At 36.6% G+C, this 23,390-nt stretch overlaps 1 protein-coding gene across 1 annotated transcript in view; it reads left to right on the top strand.

Annotated features, from left to right (window-relative positions):
* The first annotated feature begins 5,575 nt into the window (after positions 1–5,575).
* Positions 5,576–23,390, top strand: part of nonC (serine/threonine-protein kinase Smg1) — a 1,411,261-nt gene continuing 1,393,446 nt past the window's right edge. The window contains exons 1-2 of the mRNA XM_090378365.1: positions 5,576–5,609; positions 5,967–6,106. Coding sequence (XP_090234491.1) covers positions 5,576–5,609; positions 5,967–6,106 — 174 coding nt within the window. The remainder of the gene's footprint in view (positions 5,610–5,966; positions 6,107–23,390) is intronic.

Here is a 23,390-nt window from a genome sequence, read left to right as displayed (position 1 = left end):
AAAAAGGCGACACAGAACAGTTAGCCCAGGACCCCAGGTTTTGAGAACAAGTGGAAAAATACTATCAGGATGTCTCTTTCTTGACATCAAGACTGTTAAGAATTCTTCTGACCTTTTGATAGAAGGTCACAGGAGGCATAGATTGGAGCGTTTTGGGAATGGTAGGAGGTGGTTTATCATGATCAGCAATAAAATATGTTTGGCAAAGGATGCAAATAAAAACAGCAAAGACTTCTTTATTTATATAAACTCTAGAAGGAAAGGAATGAATTAGATTCATCCACTTGATATCAGTGGTTCGACTGTTTATGATCCTGTTCAAGTAGCTAACAAAATGAGTATTTTGCGTATGAGTATACAATATGAGTATACATTGATACATGAGAAATTCTGTAGGGAAGTGCAGGCCAGAAGCTTATTATACTCTTAACAGGGGGCTAAATGTTTTTGTAATAAATGAGAGCAAAGTGGAGGAGAAATGGTTGAAGTTAAACACAGCAGCGTAGGAATGCCTTGGCATTGGGACAAGTGCCAAGGGTGCCAGTATCAGAAGGGCACCACTGACAGGCCACATCAGTTCCATGCGAAGCGATTTTGACACCCGAGGCTAACTGAAGAAATTGCACTCCTAGATGATGTTGCTTCAGAACGAGAGCAAGGGGGGATGAAAATTAATTTTTGCCAAATGGAGTGTTTTCAGAGGGCAATTCAAGCCTGCATGCATCCTTAAATCTGAGTACATACTGCATAGCAGCATAGATCTATTTGCCATCTAGAATGTAACTTTGGAGGGACCAATCAGGCGATTGTTTCGTCAGCACATGCTCGAATGCATAGCAGTTCGCAATTCATGCATTGTGTATGTTCTACTGTACTGAATAAGTTAGAAGTTTTAAATAATGTTAGTATAGTGTTTTTGTGCTTGCTATATAAACAAGTAATTGTGAATATTGTGATTTATAATTTAAATAAAACAACAAAAGCCCAATTAATTTTAGACATGCCACCAAAGGAAAAAAGTGGACATCAGTACCTCATGGAGAGACTGTATAAAGAGGAAATAAAAAAAAAAAAAAAAAAACATTCTGCTAATTTACAAAACTGGCTTACAATAAGCCACTCCAAACCTAAAAGTGACAATGAAGAGTAACATAATTCGATTGAGGATGAAACAAATAATGATGCCACTGAAATGGAAGTTCAAGAAAAAGCCCAAACGGTTAAAGTTATTTTAAAAGAATTAGAAAGTATGGAGAATTTGAACAACAGTTGCCAGTCTGTTGTTCAAATTCTCCAACAGTTGAACAACAGAACAACAGTTGCCAACATGTAAGTCTGAATTTTAGTGATCCAACCATATAGAATTTTAATATCCACAAAAACAGATCTCTTATAGAACTATATGCTCAGGACTGCAACTCAGTCCTGAACATATAGTTTTAAGTACGCATCCTGCCACTAATGGAAGATGTTTCAATAATTAATGGAAATACAAAAATGAAGGCATTGAGAAAAAAGAGAGGAAATGGTTATTTTATTACAAATAACAAAGATGCAATATATTGTTTTCCGTGGCAGTTATTTGTATCTGTCACAAATAATGTTTCATTTTGTAGCTCAGATGGATTTAAGGACTGGAAACATCTAAATTCAGATGTTCAGTTTCATAAGAATTCGTTACAATGCATAAATAATTTCACAAAATGGAAATTATTAGAAAAGGGTCTTCAAAAAGGTAAACTAATTGATGACATTGCACACGCAGCCAGCACTAAGAAGTGAAATTTCAAAACGACACCATATATTGAAAATAATATTAAAATATATATCGTTCTGTGCTGAAAATAATTTGGCATTTTGTGGACTTGTTAGTAATATCAAAAAAAAAAAATAGTATATATATTTTTTTGATATTACTAACAAGTTAATATTACCGGAAAAAAAAATAGTATATTTTTAAACTTGATCAAATTTGTCAGCCAATTTGATGTTCGTATGAAAAATGCTCCGTAACGATGTACATATTAAACACTACATTATTTATCGCAAGAAATTCAGAATGAATTTATTAATTTGTTAGTATCAAAAGTATGAAGTGATGAAATTATAGAAGAAATCCAAATAGCTAAATGTTATAGTAGAATATTTGATAGCACTCCAGATAATTCACAGAGACCAATTAACAGAAATTAGCATTAGTAGAGGCATATGATGCAAGAAAACAAGCTTTTACAGCATCAGCCAAAAAAAAAAAAAAAAAACCCTTCCCATTTCACCCATCCATTTGCTTCAAACATTTTTCCCACTTCCTTGAATTTAATTAAGCTGTCAACTTCCACAATGACAGATGGAAGTTTGTTCCAAATTCTTCAGTATGTAAAATTTTCAGACAATAAATATACAATTGAAGAAAGGTTCATCGATTTCATAAACACAACAGAAAAAATGGGAGAAGGAATTGCGTCAGAAATAAGGGAAAACTGATTCAAGTTGGCCTATAAATTGAAAATATACGTGGTCATTGAATAATGGTGCCAATATGTCGGGAAAGTACAAAGGAGTCCAAGCCATATTTCAAAAAGAAAATTCCTTTGTTCGGTATATTGCATGTTATGCGCATAATCTTAATTTGATAGGCATACATGCAGCCAGCATTAATGCAAACGTTGTGACATTTCGGATCTATACAGTCATTGTACAATTTCTTCTCTTCATCCACTAGGAGATGGGGAAAACTATCATCAGTCATAAAAATCAGCCTGAAGTGACACACTGATACAAGATGGTGTTCAAAAGTAAATGCCATAAGTGCCGTATGTGGGCAACTTGAACAAATTATTTTAATATTAATGAAATGAAAGATGATTATTTACTTAGTGCATTATCTCTTGCTAAATCATTGCACTGTCAAACGAGTAATTACAAGTTTATTGCTTTCTTAAGCCTGTGGAATTTGATACAGGAAAGGATAAATGGAGTCGACATATCACTGCAGAAAAATCAGTATATTTATCGATTATCCGTATTAATTAAAGGACTTGTAGATTATTTTAAAGATCTAATTTTAAATAAAAGATAAAAGATCCGATTTTAAACCAGCAGCAAGTGGGGGCATAAACAACCTAGGCATGTCAACCTAGGATGAAAGGGGGCGGGACTAAACAGTGAGTGGCACCCACCAATCACTGCCATCTTCCTGACTTTTTATCGAAGTATGGAGTGGTACCCAAGATCTGAATTTTTACTAGGCCTTTTCATAAGTGACCTATGTAAATGCAGGTAAATAATTACGTAATGATATTTATTCGACCTTGAGAATGACTTGCACAACAAATGCAAAGATAAATAATTACATGTAGAAAAGGTGTGTTTTTTATGTAGAAAAGATTTGACTTACTCCGCCACACATCTACATATTATGCAGAAAAGTTGTGCGCGGTGTTTGGCGAGCAAAGCGAGCTGGGGGCGGAGTCGCCTAGTTATATATTAATATTGTTCCTGTCTGAGTGTTTCTTCTGTATTATTTTCTTATTGAATAAGAGAAGTTTATTTGTTTTACATTATATATGTATACACATATAACCAGTGATATTATTTATATTCTTTCTTTATTCGCTATAAAGATGTTCGTTCAGTAGAGGTCCGACTGTACTTATTATTATTTATTATGATTTTATCAATTATCGAAAAAAGGTGCATAGCCACGAATTTGACATTGGTGCCAACAACCTAGCTACGCCTCTGGTTAAACATAAAAGCACCTGGGGTGGATGGGACCTTTCCAGTTATATTAAAGGAGGCAGCAAAGCAAACTGTTAGCCATAATTATGAGAGCATCCTTGGACTCAGGATAGAACCCCATGGATTAAAGATGTGCAAATGTATTCCCAACTCACAAAGAGGGATCAAAGGGTGACACAGGTAATTATAGACCAGTTAGTTAAACTTCTGTTCCGGGGAAAATAATGGAGTCACTGGTTAAAGAAGCATCTTGAAGTTCATCTTGACAAGACTGCAGTTATAGTTGAAACATAGCATGGGTTTGTTAATGGGAAATCTTGTCTGACCAATTTGATTGGATACTATGATCTGGTCATCAAGGAGCTGGATGCAAAAAATAATTTTCATATCATATACTTGGATTTCAGGAAAGCTTTTTATACTGTTGCACATAGAAGACTAGTACACAAATTAGAGCAGTATGACTTGTGGAAAGTTGAGTGGGAGGGGAGAGAGAGAGAGAGAGAGAGAAGAGGAGAGAGAGAGAGAGAGAGAGAGAGAGAGAGAGAGAGAGAGAGAGAGAGAGAGAGAGAGAGAGAGAGAGAGAGAGAGAGAGAGAGAGAGAGAGAGAGGAGAGAGAGAGAGAGAGAGAGAGAGAGAGAGAGAGAGTAGGAGAGAGAGAGGAAGAGAGAGAGAGATGCTTGCAATAAGCTTGCTTTCTTGCATCAAAATGCCTCTACTATGCTAATGCTAAAAATGCATCCACTGCGAATGTCGAGGGAACATTGTACTCTTCATTATTTTTACATTGTATTCTAAATAGGTGCATTATGAAATTTAATGAAAAGCTATAGAATTATAACCCAAAACATAATAAAAAAAAAAAAAACCTAATGTGTATAAAAAATTGTTGGGATTTTTGTCCAGTTTTTAATGAAATTTGTATTGGCTCAACAAATGGTTCTAAAAAAGCCAAATTCGCTTATTGGTAGTTGAATTGTTAATGGTGGCTATTTTTAGCCACCATTCTCACATTTGGTGCTGGTTGGCATAGTAGGGTCTGCAATTCATACAGGCTAAGCATCATCCTCCCTCGTTAATTTGGTTTTTGTCTATCTTCATTAATTGCAACTTTTATCAGAGCTAGGGCTAGTGTAATGCTTGAGTGCTTTCAAAAGCATTTGTGTTGCATTCATCTGATTTGATGCATTTAGGGTGGAAGTTTAATTGGCTGATTAAATTTATTTTCTATAGAAAATCAGTAACTTAAAATGAGTTTTCTTAATGTGCATTGCTGTAAATTTTATTCGTTTTTATTAGTTTTAGTTTTTGAATGGGCCAAATTTTGCATTATGCAAGGAAGGGGACTATTTAATGTCTTGGACTGCATAAAAGTTCCCCTATGTGGGGGAGGTTGTAACTTACCTCTGATCTTTTAACAAAGCCTTTTGTTTCTCTTTAACATTTTTATATTTGTGTTCCTGTGGTTCTTTTTCTCCTGCCATTTAAAATGTACCTTCATTTTACTCACAGTTTCTTCCCCCAATTATCTAGTTACCAAATTTGCAGTCTGCACCTCCTTGGCTATTTCTTGTAAGGGCAGTGATTAGTGCCCCATGCCATGTAGTTGTGCCTCTTTCTATCTTCAAGTTCTGTTTTTGGTGCAGCTTCCAGACCAACTTGCTAGTTACTTGTAATTAGTAAATGGAGATGGTTTTAAAAATTTGTCTGGTTTCGTTGCTTCTGAATTAATTGAATTACTTTTAGTTCACTGAATTTCCAGCTTAAAGCTTTTACTTACATTCTTCCCAAATCACAAAGTTTCTCTTTAGTCAAGGGTATAAAATGGTATGTAATGGTTACCAGTGAAGACTTCATTTCTCCAAATTGTAGCATCTGGGAACTGTGCACCTTCAAGGAGACCTAATTGAAGTGTTTAAGGCTTTAAGTGGATTGAGTAAACTAAATATTTGTGACATCCTTACTGTTTCTCAGATGACACATATATAATGGGGTATTAATTTAAATTGAAGAAAGATAGATGTGGGAAATTTTTGATTTCAACTAGAAAGTAGTTGATTACTGGAACAACTTTCATCCAGTAGTGTGGGAAGGATTAGACAAACTATTAAAGGGGATGGACAGTGATGACTAAGAATAAGCAAGTTTTAATTATTTTTGAGCATCAGTCTAAAAAAAAAAAAAATTGAAAACCTAGTTATAATTTTTAAAGTACTTTCTTTCAGGTGTCACAGATAATCAAGATTCAGATGACGTTCGACTTGTGAGGCTTTTGCAGCATTTAGACAGAGAAGATGATCGAGAACGACAGTTAGTTACATTAAAGCAATTAAAAGAATATATTACACAGCCAGAAAATTCTGCAGTAAGTTTTCTGATCTGATTTTAGGTTTTTTTTTATTTTAAATTGTATAGGAGATTTAATTTTTTGAAGTGCTTACTTTGATTTTGGTAATAGAAAAAATTCTAAACATGATTTTTTGCTATGAACTACCAATGATCTGCATAATTGATCTGTAGGTACTGCCTAGATCAGCATTTACCAAAATTTATTTTTGTGCATTTCACATTGGAGTATAGAAATTTTTTTTTTTTGTAATTCCAGAATAATTTATCAGCTATATTCAGTTTAAAGATTCCTACTAAATTATCAAATTATTGTGGCCAAATTTAGAATAACAGTCGAAATGTGAAGTTTGTGACAAGACATAGTCTTGTTGCAAACTTTACATGTATGCTGAATGCAGCTGTTGGTTAAACTCTCCATTACTCATTCCTGAAATGAAACTGATATGTTCATATGGTCATCTGTGAGGCACCTTCTTTTGTTTTTATCATAAAAATTTAATATTTAGTTTTTTTATTGTAGAAAATGGTTGAAAACTGTGATTATGATTTATTAATTTTACCAGTAATTATGATTTGCCTCGGTTACAAAATTCAAATGAAAATAAACAAAAGACACTAAATGTTTTTATAATATTTTTAGGGCACCTCCGTAGCCAGGTGGGAAGGAGCAGCAGCGCGTAACACACGCTTCTTGATTAGACCAGGGTTTGAGCCCGCCACCACCAAATACGGAGGATGCAGAAAGCTCAGGGAATGACCACCGCATATTCCCGGAGCAATATGGCCTTAGTTGCTAATGCTCCTAAAAACCAAATAACAAACAAACAAAACAAAATTTTTAGAATTTAAGACTATTTGTCCCCTGAATGGCAAGAATGCTTGTGTGGCATCTAGCAGGTGCAACATGAATGTATATTTTGCCAGCTGTTTGTGTTTAGCTTGTGACAGCCTGTACAGCAAGATTAAACAACTTTTGTTGGTAACTCATGGATGCCACATGTAAATGGGAGTTGAGCAGGAAATATGGACACTTTTTTTTGCCTGGCATCTGTTAAATTCTGAACAAAAAATTAATCCCTCATAATTCATAGTATAATGAAATGAAAACAGAAAATACCATGTAATCATTTATAGAATACTGGTAGGGAAAGATATATGAGTGGATTTAATTTTATTATTAAAAAAAAAAAAAAAAATTGAAAGTGCCACATTAGCAATAAAAGGGTTAAATAACACATAAATAATCAAGAGGTTATAATTGATTCATTTGGTTATGGCAAATCATTCAGTTCATTTTGTTATATCATTTGAATGATTATTAATTAGTGATAATACACCGATGAGCCAAAATATCATGACCAGCGAGTCGTTATGCAGATCGAAGCAACTGCAGGTGAACTACGGCGCATGCGTGGGTTGGGACACGGTATAAAAAACACCTGATACTGAGCTCCATTAATCAGTGTTACTCTTGTTCTTCAGATGGGAAAGGCAGCAGACTTAAGCAAGTTTGACAAAGGCAAAATTGTAATGGCCAGACGACTGGGTCAGAGCATACCCGAAACGGCACGGCTGGTGGGGTGCTCACGGTCAGCCGTGGTTAGTACCTACCGAAAGTGGTCTGAGGTGTTGGACGACCATGGCTCATTGATATTCGAGGTGAGCGAAGATTCTCCCAGATGGTATGTGGCACAACTCGCCGGTAATTGGAATTCGGATTAATGTGTCACAACACACAATACGTCGAACCCTGCTGAAAATGGGGCTGCGTAGCTGCAGGCTGCTCCAAGTGCCCATGCTAACCACGGTTCACTGGCGACAGAGCCTACAATGGGCACGCGAGCGTTGAAAATGCACCTTGAGGGATTGGAAGAAGGTCATCTGGTCTGACGAATCATGTTTCCTGTTGCATCATGTAGACGGCCGGGTACATGCGTGTCATTTACCTGGGGAAGTGATGGCACTTGGATGCACAGTGGGACGAAAACAAGCTGGTGGCGGCGGTGTCATGCTTTGGGCGATGTTCTGCTGGGATACCATGGGTCCAGTCATCCATGTGCCGGGCACTCTTGACGTTTACCACCTACTGAAACATCATTACTGACAAGGTACACCCTTTCATGGTACCGGTCTTCCCCTCTAGCAGTGCCATCTTTCAGCAGGATAATGCACCATGCAGCATCGCCTGGATTATTCGAGACTGGTTTGCGGAACATGAGGAAGACTTCCAGGTATTGCCCTGGCCTCCAAATTCCACAGGCATCAATCCGATCGAGCATCTGTGGTTTGTGTTGGGACAGCAACTCCAATCTGCGGCGTCTCAACCATGGACCTTACAGGAGTTAAAGGATCTGCTGGTTGTTGGTACCAGATACCACAAGACACATTTAGAAATCTTGTAGCATTCATGCCTCTTCGGGTATGAGCTGTTTTGGCTGCATGTGGATGGTGTAATTAGTAATTCAAAATTCACATCATTGAATTACAAACTATTAATCATTAATTCATTAAATCATGGAAAATTATATTCATTCAGTTATACTAATATTACAGGAATATCTCACATAGCACGGTTAATTTGTGCCAAAAATATACCGCCGTATGCGAAACCGCGCTGATCGAGGTATTATTAGTATGTATTTTACTGTAAATCGATGCACATATAGTTCTTGCAAAAAAAAACTAAAATGATAAAAATGAAAAATACTAGTAAGTACGGTACAAATGATTTTTATTGCAGTATGTACATACCAAAAGAATATAAGTGAAGTATGTACTGTATTTTTATTTTGAAAAATAACTGATCAGCATAGTTTGCACAGTTTTTTTTTTTTTTTTTTATCTGCATACATCTATTTATAACATCAAATGTCATTTTGCAACGCCTGCCTTACTTTCATACCTTGTTTGATGTTTGGATATAGAAGAACACTCGGCGCCATTACATTTCTTCTTTCCACTCAGATTTGCCTATAAAGGTGTAATGTTCTTAAAAAATAATCTTTAATAAAAAATACACAGCGAAAAATATTTGTACAGCTTACACACAGTGAACGACCTCACCGCGCAGAATCTAGAGTGTTTACTAATGTATGAATGCTAGCAGAGTCTGTATATAATGGGAGTTGCGACAACAGTCAGCGTGGCCTTGAATCCATAATGCATTGGCATACGTGCTGGCTTTATAATACATACACACATACATATCAAATGTATTGGTGCGTAATGCAGTTATTTTATTATTTTTTTTCAATTTGTAAACCGTGCTATAGCGAAACCTGCGCTGTTGAAATGTTACATCATTTCATTTGATTATCTTCATGTTATTCAGATAATTAGCAGTTACTAACTAATGAGCATAATTGAGAGGATGAAATTCATTTGATAATGGTGACTACTTTGATTACACTCATCATTTGAATTATTTGTATCTAGATTAATAGATGGGTGTGATCAAGACATTATGATCACTTCTTTCAAGTATGGCTAATAGTTGTTAATTTACTTCATCATTTTGGTTAGTAATGATTTTATTCTCATTATGGATTTTTTACTCTTCATTGAGAGAATGTTTTGAATAATTTTATTCAGTCAGATTAGCTTTTAGTCACAATTGGCCAAAAAGTTTCTTTTGCTTGTTTGTTTATATAATATTATTATTAATGACACACACACACACACACACACACACACACACACACACACACACACACACACACACACACACACACACACACACACACAAGCCAAAACACTATGATCACCTACCTAATAGTGTGTTGGTTGGGCCAGTTGGTATCCTGGACCACTTGGACAGAAGGACATCCCAGCAGCCAGGGGAATCGTGTGAAATGCTTGGACATGATCTTAGAATCATTTCTGTACAAAGTGGGCCTTGTGACACAGAGCATTATCTTGTTGGAGTCCAGTTCCATTTGAATTCAAGGTCACCATGTGGGAGAAAACTTGGTCCTGAACAATGCCGAAGTAGGAGTAAGTGTGTTCGGTGGGGATAAGAGGACCCAGTAATGTCTGTGAAAATCCTGCATACCATGATACCACTGCTACTGACCTGTTTTTGTCCAACCTTGTAGTCTGGTTGCAGCTGTTCACCTGCTTGCCATCGAATATGCATCTGTCCATCAGCATGTTGGAGCCAGAACCTTGATTCACATACCAGGCAGCTCTTTTCCAGTTGTCCTATGTCTAAGAACAGTTCTGTGTCCACTACAGTAGGTGGTGTTGATGACAGTGGTTGGGTGTGCTCAGAAATGTTTCTCTGTGTGGTCTGGTTGTAGTCTGTTATTAATTGACTACAACCAGACAGCATGTGCCAAGCTCCATTCACGTGAACTGTTAACTAGTGGTGGTCTCCCTGTTCTGGCATGATAGGTGGTTGTGTCTCTCTCTTCAGGCCAGGTGGTTGTGTCTCTCTCTTCAGACCATTTCTGCCATACCTTCACTATGGTGACCCTTGAGCAGCTGATGGTGCCTACGGTTGCTGAGATGCTAGCCCGTGCCTCCTAGCTCTGCAAGTCATTCCCCATTTAAATACTGTCAGGTGTTTAAATTTTCACATTGCAAGGACTTCTTACTGACAAACTGGCAGGTGCTACCCATGCCATCGCTATATGTGCTGCACTGATTGGTACGTCCCTCCTAGGTTCTGTGGGAAAAATCCATTTGTGATGACAGGGATAGTGATAATATTTTGACTCACAGATGTATATATATTTGACTCTGGTTAATTTTCAATGAAGTGTTATTTTTGGGCCTTTTAGAAAGATTTGGCAGGCCATCCCTTATTCCATTAAATTCAGAGTACTACCAATAGAAATTCTGCAGTATTTTTTTTCATAAAATTTCAAGTTCTTTGTACATAAATGGAAGTATGTTTTCAGCGTTGGACAGTTACTTGATGAGAAAATGCCAGATTGAAAATCCAAATTTTTATCATATATTTCCTTATTTCCTGTGACTAACAGAATAAGGGGAAGTTTGAACGGCCTCCGTAGCCAAGTGGGCAGGAGCGGGAGTGCAGTAGCACATGCATTTTGAGTAGACCGGGGTTCAAGCCCCTGACTGCTGAATACGGTCGATCTGCCAACCCGCACTGGACCAGCGTGGCAGATTATGGTCCATTTCCCTCAACATGAATTGTTGAGGAGGCTTCCATCCTGCAGTGGGTTGATAATAGCTGCACTTACCTTTTTTTTTTTTAGGATCAATTGCAATTTTACAGTTCTCCCCCCCCCCATATGCTGTAACCTCTATTACATCTCTGATGTTTGAGCATTATTCAAGAAAGAATAGTCTGACACCAGATTTTCTGTGTATGTTTTTATTACCCCTGGGAAGCTTTAAGACCAGTTAAGATTCCAGGCCCCTCCCCATCAGAAGTCTATATAAATGAAAGTATGTTTCTGTCATTACTCTAGAAGAAGAAGTTTTATATGCACAAAAGTTTCATCATATGTTTTGTCGTCTCTGCAGTGGTTTTGAGAATTTTCAGTTTCGTTGCTCACAATCACCCCCCCCCCCATGTAGAAATCTCTATTAGTTTCTGATATGTTTGAGCATTACTTGAAAAAGAAAAGTTGGATTGACACCAAATATTTAGCATGTTTTTTCAGTCCCCATGAAGCTTTTAAGACCGATTATGATTCCATACCCCCTCCCAGGTCCCACCCTACAGAATAAGTCTATGTAAACGAAAGTATGTTTCTGGCATTATCATAGAAGAAAAAAGTCAGATAGACACCAAATTTTCATTGCATATTTTGTGCTTTATCTGGAAATGTTAAGAACAGTTTCATTTACAATGCTCCTAATCTCCCCAACTTACAGAAACATTGTGAGAAATCTGGAACTGATCCAGATTTGTAGGTTATTCCATGTCCCCTGTGCATCCATTATCCAAAATGAAAGATTTTGCAGATTTCACCTGGCAGCTATTCATCACATGAATCAAGTGGTGAGATTTTGGTAAATACTCTTGTTAAGTTCAAGGGACCTAAATTTTCATGTTTTGTGATAATGAGGTTTATAATAACAAGGTCCACCAAAAGTGTCAAAACCTAAGGATTCTTTTTGTGCATGTACCCAATGTTAATAAGAAATAATAAACAACAATAAATAAAATTATAAAATAAAATAGTAAAAATAAAAACAATAAAAGATTTGTCAAACATAAGTACATATCCAATAAGTACATTTTCTGGAACAACCTTCCTTCATACGTATTTCCTGAAAATTACAATCTACAGAAGTTCAAGTCCAATATCAACAAATATCTTCTTTCGTCTTCTCAACCTCCAACCCAAGCACGGTACTAAGTACTATAGGTTATGATACCTCTCGTGTTTGGGGTTCTCATAAAAAAAAAAAAAAAAAAAAATTAAAATGTACTTATGTTTGACAAAGTAGCAAAAGAAGAATAGCAGAAAGTAGTAAAAGAATCACGAAGTAGTAGAAATCACAAAGTAGTAAAGGAAGAATAGCAGTCTTAATATTATAGGAATAATACAAGCCAATTAATTTTTTTAATGTATATCCATGTAATTTAAAGAAAGAATCTAATTATGTAGTAGTAGTGGCATGTGATGCAAGAAAGCAAGTGAATGAGCTTATGCAGCATCAGCCAAAAAAAAAAAAAAAAATCACACTATTCCCTCCAAATGCCTGTCCAGTTCCTCCTTAAATTTATTTAACCTATCAACTTCCACAACGGCAGATGGAAGTTTGTTCCAGCAATTAACCACCCGCTGGCTAAAGGCAAATTTCCACACATCTATTCTACATCTGTCTTTTCTTAATTTGAATTTATGCCCCCTTAGGTTCGTAATCTGAACAAGTGGAAGGATCCCATCAGAATTCAGCGTGCTCAACCCATTTGCAGAACTTAAGCCTCTCTTGGTAAGAGGATCCCTTCATTCCCCTCACCAATCTTGTTGCCCTTCTCTGTACACGCTCAAGCAAATCTACATCTTTCTAAAATGAGGCCTCCAGACCTGTACGCAGTACTCAAGGCGTGGCCTGACCATTGCCTTATACAGAGGGACAATCACCTCCTTTTCCCTTCTAGCAAAATTCCTATATATCATTGACAAAACCCCATGACCTGCCTGGCAGCCTGTCTGCATTGCTCAGAAAACTTCATACCTGACTGCACAACTACTCCCAGGTCTTTTTCATTTTCTACCACCTGAAGTGTAGTAACCACACAGTTGGTACTTTTCTCTCGGGTTACTTCTACCCATATGCAGTACTTTGCATTTGACAAGGTTAAACTTCTGTTGCTACTTCTTAGCCCATCTGCCCAAATTATCTAGATCCTGTTGCAGTAGAACACTGCCATTACTGTCATTAACAACCCTTCGAACCTTTGTATCACTGCAAACTTCGACACAAAGCCTGATATACCTTCATCAGTATCATTGATAAATATACAAAACAACAGTGGACCCAAAACCGAACCGTGTGGGAGTCCACTAATAACATTAGTCCACGAAGAGCAGCACCTATTAATTACCACCTTCTGTCTTCTCCCACTCAACCATCCTTTTATCCATTGTAGCAACTTACCCTTAATACCATACTGCTCCAATTTGTACAATAGTCTTCCATGCGCAACAGTGTCAAAAGCTATCCTGAAATCCAAATATATGATATCAAAATTATTTGCATCTTCCTTTGTAACCACATCATAATATCCTATCAAATTTGTCAGACAAGACTTTCCTTTAACAAACCCATGCTGTGTCTGAATTATTGGCTGCAGTCTTGTCTAAATGATCCTGCAATGCATCTTTAACCAGTGACTCCATTATTTTACCTGGAACAGAAGTTAAACTAACTGGTCTGTAATTACTTGTGTCACCCTTCGATCCTCCTTTGTGAATTGGGGATACATTTGTATAGGCTAAGTGTTTGCTTAGTTGCTTTGCCGTCTCCTTTAATATAATTGGGTAGATCCCATCCACCCCACAGGTGGCTTTGTTATGTTTTAACTTCGACAATTTCTCCTCCACTTTGCTCTCAGTTATTGCTACAATTTGATAACCTTCTGCCATTTTCAAACCTTAATATTTCCTCATGTGTGAATGTAGATGCAAAATACTCTTTCAGTTTGTTTACTATCTGAGTAGGATCATCAACAGTCGAACCATCGATATCCAGTGGACCAATCAGATTCATCTCCTTCCTTTTAGAGTTTATATAAGTAAAGAAATCCTTGCTGTTTTTCTTAGCATCTTTTGCCAAAGATTTCTCGTAATCTGCCTTCGCCTGCCTAACCTCCTTTGTGACCTGATTACAGACTAGCTTATATCTGCCATAGGCTTCGGAGTCACTTCATAATTTATATGCATCTCGTGCATTTTTCTTCTCTGTCACAAGTCTCATTAATTCATTTGATAACCATTTATGTAACCTAAATGGTTATCGTTTGATAACCATTTAGGTCTAAACCTTGAACAATATTTCTTCATAGGTATGAAACTTTTAGTAGCTTGCACTATTAATTCCTTGAATGCTTCCCTCTTAGAATTTACTGTTGGTAACATCATCAATTAATCCCACTGCACAGAATTTAAAAACTGTCTGAGACCACTATACTCACCTTTACAGTAGCAAAAACCCTTTCTTTTACCCCTGATGGTAATTATATCTTTAAGTAAATCCCACATCAGTACACTGTGATCACTGCCACCTAGTGGTTCCTTTATCTGAAAATTCTTAATACATGAATGATCACTGCTGATAACCAGATCAAGAGTAATACTCTCTCTGGTTCCCTCTCGAACATGCTGCTGCAGAAAACAATTATCCAATAAATCCACAAAAGTCTTACTAGTGTGTGAGTGACCAACCCACAAGTTCCAGTCAATATCTGGGAAGTTAAAATCCTCCATTATAAGACATTCTGATTTACTAGCCCACTCATTTCTCTGTACATTTGTTCATTGTACTCATTAGAGTCATTAGGCCTATAACACACTCCTACTCCTATTTTTGCTTTTGCAGTGCTTATGTCACACCAAACTGACTCAATAGTGGACTTTTCATGTATATCAACTGGATGCACTTCTTGTGATTTTGTTTTTCTTAATTAACAGCATAACACCTCCTCCCTTCCTATCCTGTCTATCCTTTCTGTACACATTGTACTCCCCAAATTCCAGTTCTGCATTCCTTATATCTGTGTGACACCACGTCTCTGCTATCCCAACAATATCCGCCTTTGATGTCTTGACCAACACTTCAAATTCATCAAATTTATTTACTATACTTCTAGCATTGGTATACATGCAAGTATACCTATTCTTATTATTAGTTACCCTAACACATCCCATATACCCACCTGTTTCACGATGATTGCCATCAGTCCCTGAAACCCCCAGCACCCCTCACTCCAGATCGCTACTTATTTTAATAGAAGTTGTGCAAGAATGTTGCACAGCTTTTTTCCTTATTTGCAGCACAGGCATTATCAAATGCAATAGTTATCATTTTCAACGTTATTGCAGGCTAACAGATTCTCTATTATGTTCAATGCACTTTGACTGCCTTCTCTTTTTTAATTTCATCACCGATAACAAAAACTTCATTATTTTGCTTTGTGTTGGTATTGCTGTGGTAGCAACTTATCATCTACCTTAAGAAACCCAAAATTTTCCAACAAAATTCATATGCTCCTCTTTCAAAGCCTCTCAACATTGCTATTGCATTGTTTTTTGGACCATGTTTTTCATGATATTCTTTCCAAAGCCATTCTTTCTGAAACATTTGATTATTACACTTGATGCAGTACTGTCTTAAGCAATAACAGTATTTCAGATAGCATCCAAGACCTTCTACTTTGGCTGTAAATTGTCTTTCCGTGTTGTGGATCAAGTACCTTATCAAGCAGGCTCTATATGCTCTCTTGAGGTTATAATGCCTTGTTGCAGTAACTGCATAAAGCTGGTGGTATTGGAAGGTAAAAACAACTGTATATTTGTCAACTTAAGTGCTCCAGCAAAATATGCTGCGCATTGATCTAGATTCATCAAAATGTTCCTTTTTTTTTCTGATGCTATTCTTTTGTCCATTTCAGTATCCAAAACTGAAAAATTTTGACCATAAGCCAAGCACTTCGATTGGTCTGTCATGTGGCAGTTGGTCTCAGTCTTGGCTTAGAAAATTTACCAACTACAAGTGGGCACGTTTTGATACTGCCATCTGCATTGCTGTATAACAGAATAATGACTCTTTGTTTACTTTGTTTAAAAACAAAGAAATTGTATTGTTTGGCAGAAAATTATAAAATATACTTGTCTTGTTAAGATTAAAAATATCTTTGCCTCATATTTTTCCAAGAATGGACTCTACAGACACAACCAGTATGTGGTCTTTTCTTTGTCAGTTGATACAGATTTTCCACAAACATTTTGCAAAACTAAGTTATTCCTGTGCTTAAATCTTGGTAGCCAGCCACTGCTGCATTTGAAGTTACTGATTGCATGTCGTTCAACTGGATGTTGCCGGCTTTTTCTTGCAAAATTGGACCTAATACTGGCAAATTAGATACATGCATTTGTTGGTGCCACTGGAATAGTTTTGTTTCAAGCTCCTGCAAAAAACAAATGAATTTATTTTTTTTGCACCACTACTTCACAAATTCCTTTCATGTTTTTTTTATTGCTGCTGTGATGTCACACACAAGTTTTTTTTTTTTTTTTTAAATTTTTTAGTTTGATAGATAAAAAGTAGGTATTCTTTTGAATATCTGTTTTCCTGCTAGATGAGGTTTAATATAAACAGACTTTGAATTAATTCAATGGCACAAGCTCCAAAAAAAGATATGAACTTTTTACTATCTATATAATATCGGTGTAGATACACCATGATGGTAGTTAGTGTGGGAGGCATTATTTGCTCTGTATCTCATATTTTGCTCTTCCTTCACAATGAGTTGCCATGGTATTGCACTACCTCGAATAAGTAACGCTTCACTAATAGATAAGACTATTGTTACTTATTCTCAGTGAGTACCACCACCCAGACCACCACCTATCCAAGCAGGATTATCAGCAGTCGAACCATCGATATCAAGTGGACCAATCAGATTCAACCCCTTCCTTTTAGAGTTTATATAAGTAAAGAAATCCTTGCTGTTTTTCTTAGCATCTTTTGCCAAAGATTTCTCGTAATCTTCCTTTGCCTGCCCAACCTCTTTTGTGACTTGATTACAGACTAGATTATATCTGCTTTTGGCTTCTGTGTCGCCTGATAATTTATATGAATCCCACATTTTTCTTCTCTGTCACGAGTCTCATTAGTTCATTTGATAACCATTTAGGCCTAAACCTTGAACAATATTTCTTAACAGGTATGAAACTTTTAGTAGCTTCCACGATTAATTCCCCGAATGCTTCCCACTTAGAATTTGCTGTTGGTAACATTATCAGTGTATCCCACTGTATGGAATTTAAAAACTGTCTGAGACCACTGTAGTCTCCTTTACGGAAGCAAAAATCTTTTCCTTTACCCCTGATGGTAATTATATCTTTAAGTAAATCCCACATCAGTACACTGTGATCACTGCCACCTAGTGGTTCCTTTATCTGCAAATTCTTAATACACGAATGATCACTGCCAAGAACCAGATCAAGAGTATTACCCTCTCTGGTTGCCTCTCGAACATGCTGCTGCAGAAAACAATCATCCAATAAATCCACGAAAGTCTTACTAGTGTGCGAGTGACCAATCCACAAGTTCCAGTCAATATCTGGGAAGTTAAAATCCCCCATTATAAGACATTCTGATTTACTAGCCCACTCTGTTTCTCTGTAGAAATGTTCATTGTGCTCATTCCAGACATTAGCCTATAACACACTCCTAGTCTTATAAGTAACAATAGTCTTCTCTATTAGTGAAGCATTACTTATTCGAGGTAGTGCAATACCATGGTAACTCTTTGTGAAGGAAGTGCACAATATATGAGATACAGAGCAAATAATGCCTCCCACACTCTAACTACCATTGTAGTTTCTTAAGAGTTATCTATGGTGTATCTACCGATATTATATAGATATTAAACTCTTAACTCTTAAAGTTTTATGCCTTGTGAATTTAGTTTTTAAACTTTTTACTTTAAACCATTTTAAAAAATGGATTGTAAAAAATAGATTCAAAAGACTGCTTAAACACGGTACATCTATTACAGCTGACTTGCCGTTGATATTTCTCAGAGTGAATTTGTGTTGTGGCTACCATAAACTGGATTTTTTTTTTTTTTTTTTTTTTTTTTTTACAGAAAAGTAAATTAACAAGTGAGTACTATCTTTCGAAAAATGCCAAACCAGGTGGTCACATGTATGCTGGTCATGGAGCAAAAACAGACAGAATAACTATGCTGAACTTTGTTGACCATATAGAATGACATTATTTCTCACTAAGTATAAAATGGATTTTATTATATAACTATTTATAATGAAGATTGTTTACATAGAAAAGCCCATCCTTTTTCAGGGAACTGATATGTGCTTCTTACAAGTCAGAATTTTGTATAAACAGAATCTGTATTAAGTCAGATTCTGTTGTAGAAGTTTTTACTCTTAGGTACATTATTTGATAATTGAACATACCTGAAGTGTAATGGAATGATATCTTATCTAACTTTTTTTTTTTAAGGTGCCTATGTGTAAAGTGTTTGGTGGCTTCACTAAATCGATCTGCATGTAGCAACTTTACTACCACTGAGCATATTTTGATGAAAATTTATATTTGGGTCTTTTAAAATGATTTTTTTTTTTTTTTTTTTGATTTGGTAGTTGTTGGCGCATCGGCTTCTGTGGCCATATTGCACCTCCCAAGGTTTTTTGCAGTACTTTGATCCAAGCCCGAGGCGGGAATTGAACCCGCGACCTTTGGGTTGCCGGGCAGGTACTTTACCCACTCGGCTAGCCCGGTCGGCCAAATGATTTGTCATCTTGCTTCCCACAGTGTAGCTTCCGTTGGAGAGAACATCAGATTTGGAATAATCAACTTTACTGTATAAAAACAATAAACCTTTCAAAAACAACTAGAATAAGAATGTAGATGTTTACTGAACTAGTGGGAGAAATAAAGTTTCTCATTTCTTGAAACGAAGTCATCCCAACTTTCATTAATCTGGTGGTAGTGGTGGGTGACCTAACAGTGACCCTTGAAAATAACATTCCTACATTAACTGTTAATTAATTATTAAAAATCAAAAAAATTTCCTGCCTTCTTAAATATAGTTAAACTTTTAATGAAATAGTTTCTGAAGTGATTTTTTATGGTTTACAGAAATTGCATGCAAGAACATGAGGCTACCTGCCACTCTCTTTACAACTATTTGGCTTTTTGCTTTAAGAGTAGCATGACACTGGACAAGTACTGATGCTGTGTTTGTTTAAAGTTTCAGTTTATTTGTATTTCTTCTCCCACTAGTTCAGTTAACATCTCCTTTCTTATCCTAGTTGTTTTTGAAAGATTTATTATTTTTACAGAGTAAAGTTGATTATTCCAAATCTGATGTTCTCTCCAATGGCGGTTACACTGTGGGAAACAAGATGCATAGTTCAAAATTTTATGTGATGTGTATCTCACCAAATTTGAAATAAACCTGAAAAACAGAAGTGACTAATAGTATTGAATATATTTTTTTAAAAGAAAATTTTAATAACATTTATATACCGAAATATTTTTAACTGAAATATACACAGTGCATATTTTGAAATTTTGCCCACTTAAAGGTCTTTTTAAACTTGAAAGTGGAAGAGAAGAAGATGCTGTTTCAATTTTATGTTGAAAACATTTTTTTGCAAGTTTCAGCAGAATTAATTTATTTTTTAAATAATATGTTTTAACACCTATTATTTTTTAAATAATAGGTGTTAAAACATATAGCATGTTTTAAAATTTTTAACTTTTTATTAAAACTTAACAGTATATACAATAAGTACTGTAACTGATTAAGAAAAGATGAAAAATTGGCACTGTTTAAACAGAATTCAAAAGACCCAACATTTTCAAACAATTAAAGAGAAAGTTTGGCACCTGTCTGCCACCATTTTTTGCTACATTTTGGGTTCTACTGCTGCTGATTAAAATTGGACCAATAAAAATATGTTTCAGGTATTGTGGAACTGCTCTTATAGAGCAGCCCAAAGTCTAATAAATACCAAGTTTTTGGAATATATGCTCTTTTAGTTCTTCAGAATCTGCATGTGATGTTATCACATGTTCTTGAGCACAATATAGAAGTTTTTAACACTGATTTCTGTTGTTAGGTGCATTAGTGTGGGGTGGGGATTCACAAAAAAGGAATGGAAACATTGAAAAATTACATCTCACATAATAGCAGGGTTTTCCCAACACAAAAGCTCAAAAATACCGTGTTATGCGAGATTTCCCTCATTTCTCAAACCGTGTTAGAGCGAAACCATATTATATAAGAACTGTGTTGTGCGAGGATTGCCGCAATTCTCAAACTGTGTTAGAACGAAACAGTGTTGTAGAAGTGCTGTGTTATAGTAGTAGTAGTGGCATGTGATGCAAGAAAGCAAGTGTATGAGCTTATGCAGCATCACCGAAAAAAAAAAAAAAAATCACACTATTCCCTCCAAATGCCTGTCCAGTTCCTCCTTAATTATTCAACTATTATTCAATTATTACTCCTCATTATTCAACCTATCAACTTCCACAATGACAGATGGAAGTTTGTTCCAGCAATTAACCACCCGCTGGTTAAAGGCAAATTTCTACACATCTATTCTACATCTGTCTTTTCTTAATTTGAATTTATGCCCCCTTAGGTTCATAATCTGAACAAGTGGAAGGATCCCATCAGAATTCAGCATGCTCAACCCATTCAAGGCCTTATACACCTCAATCAGATCACCGCGCAGGTGCCTAGTTTCCAGCCACGGCAATTTGCAGAACTTTAGCCTCTCTTGGTAAGAGGATCCCTTCATTCCCCTCACCAATCTTGTTGCCCTTCTCTGTACATGCTCAAGCAAATCGACATCCTTCCTAAAATGAGGCCTCCAGACCTGTACGCAGTCCTCAAGGCGTGGCCTGACTATTGCTGTATACAGAGGGACAATCACCTCCTTTTCCCTGCTAGCACCTATATATCATTGACAAAACCCCATGACCTGCCCTGGTTGCCTGTCTGCATTGCTCAGAAAATTTCATATCTGACTACACAATTACTCCCAGGTCTTTTTCATTTTCTACCACCTTAAGTGTAGTACCACACAGTTGGTACTTTTCTCTCGGGTTTTTTTTTTTTTTTTTTTTTTATGAGAAGCCCAAACACGAAAGGTATCAAAACCTATAGTACTTAGTACCATGCATGGGTTGAAGGAGAAGTATGGGGAGAGGGGGATGCCGGAAACTTTGCTCTAGAGACTAAACATGGGTTTCACCACTTCAAGCCTCCAATAAGCAAAGTGGTGGTATTTCACCGGTTGATGAATGCAGTACTTTGCATTTGTCAAGGTTAAACTTCAGTCGCCACTTCTTAGCCCATCTGCCCAAATTATCTAGATCCTGTTGCAGTAGCACACTGCCATTACTGTCATTAACAGCCTTTGTATCATCTGCAAACTTTGACACTAAGCCTGATATACCTTCATCAATATCATTGATAAATATACAAAACAACAGTGGACCCAACACCGAACCCTGTGGGACTCCACTAATAACATTAGTCCAGAAGAGCAGCACCCATTGATTACCACCCTCTGTCTTCTCCCACTTAACCATCCTTTTATCCATTGTAGCAACTTACCCTTAATACCATTCTTCTCCAATTTGTACAATAGTCTTCCATGTGCAACAGTGTCGAAAGCTTTCTTAAAATCCAAATATATGAAATGAAAATTATTTTTTTGCATCCAGTTCCTTTGTAACCACATCATAATATCCTATCAAATTTGTCAGACAAGACTTTCCCTTAACAAACCCATGCTGTGTCTGAATTATTGCTGCAGTCTTGTCTAGATGATCGTGCAATGCATCTTTAACCAGTGACTCCGTTATTTTACCTGGAACAGAAGTTAAACTAACTGGTCTGTAATTACTCGAGTCACCCTTCGATCCCCCCTTTGTGATTTGGGGATACATTTGCACATCTCCAGTCTGTGAGAACCTCCCCTGAGTCCAAGGATGCTCTCATAATTATGGCTAAGGCTTTGCTTAGTTGCTTTGCCGCCTGATTTAATATAACTGGATAGATCCCATCCACCCCAGGTGCTTTTCTTATGTTTAACTTCAACAATTTCTCCTCCACTTTGCTCTCAGTTATTAAAAAATCATTAAGTACCCTCCTACAATTTGATAACCTTCTGCCATTTTCAAACCTTAATAATTCCTCACGTGTGAATGTAGATGCAAAATACTCATTAAGTTTGTTTGCTATCTGAGCAGGATCATCAGCAGTCGAACCATCGATATCCAGTGGACCAATCAGATTCATCCCCTTCCTTTTAGAGTTTATATAAGTAAAGAAATCCTTGCTGTTTTTCTTAGCATCTTTTGCCAAAGATTTCTTGTAATCTGCCTTCGCCTGCTTAACCTCCTTTGTGACCTGATTACAGACTAGCTATATCTGCCATAGGCGTCTGAGTCGCTTGATAATTTACATGCATCCCGTGCATTTTTCTTCTCTGTCACGAGAATCATTATTTCATTTGATAACCATTTAGGCCTAAACCTTGAAGAATATTTCTTAATAGGTATGAAACTTTTAGTAGCATCCACGATTAATTCCTTGAATGCTTCCCACTTAGAATTTACTGTTGGTAACATCTTCAGTTGATCCCACTGTACAGAATTTAAAAACTGTCTGAGACCACTGTACTCACCTTTGCGGAAGCAAAAACCCTTTCCTTTATCCCTGATCGTAATTATATCTTTAAGTAAATCGTACATCAGTACACTGTGATCACTGCCACCTAGTGGTTCCTTTATCTGCAAATTCTTAATACACGGATGATCACTGCTGATAACCAGATCAAAAGTGTTACCCTCTCTGGTTGCCTCTCGAACGTGCTGCTGCAGAAAAGCTCCAGGTCGCTACTTATTCTAATAGAAGTTGTGCAAGAATCACCTTCACCTCTGCCTGTGGCTACTGTTAAACTATTAGTCCTTGTTTTCGCCCCTCCAAGCTAGCAATTTTCCGACCCACCTAACACTGCCTCGAGAGCATTAGCAAATATTCTTGCACCCTTTCTATTTAAGTGTATCCCATCCCTGTTGAAACAGTCTCTCCTGTTACAAGTACA

This window comes from Mastigoproctus giganteus, chromosome 7, assembly GCF_048544385.1.
Source record: "Mastigoproctus giganteus isolate SK-2022 chromosome 7, ASM4854438v1, whole genome shotgun sequence".
Lineage (NCBI taxonomy): Eukaryota > Metazoa > Arthropoda > Arachnida > Uropygi > Thelyphonidae > Mastigoproctus > Mastigoproctus giganteus.
The sequence above is the reverse complement of the archived record's forward strand: the minus strand, read 5'-3'. Positions and strand labels throughout refer to the sequence as shown.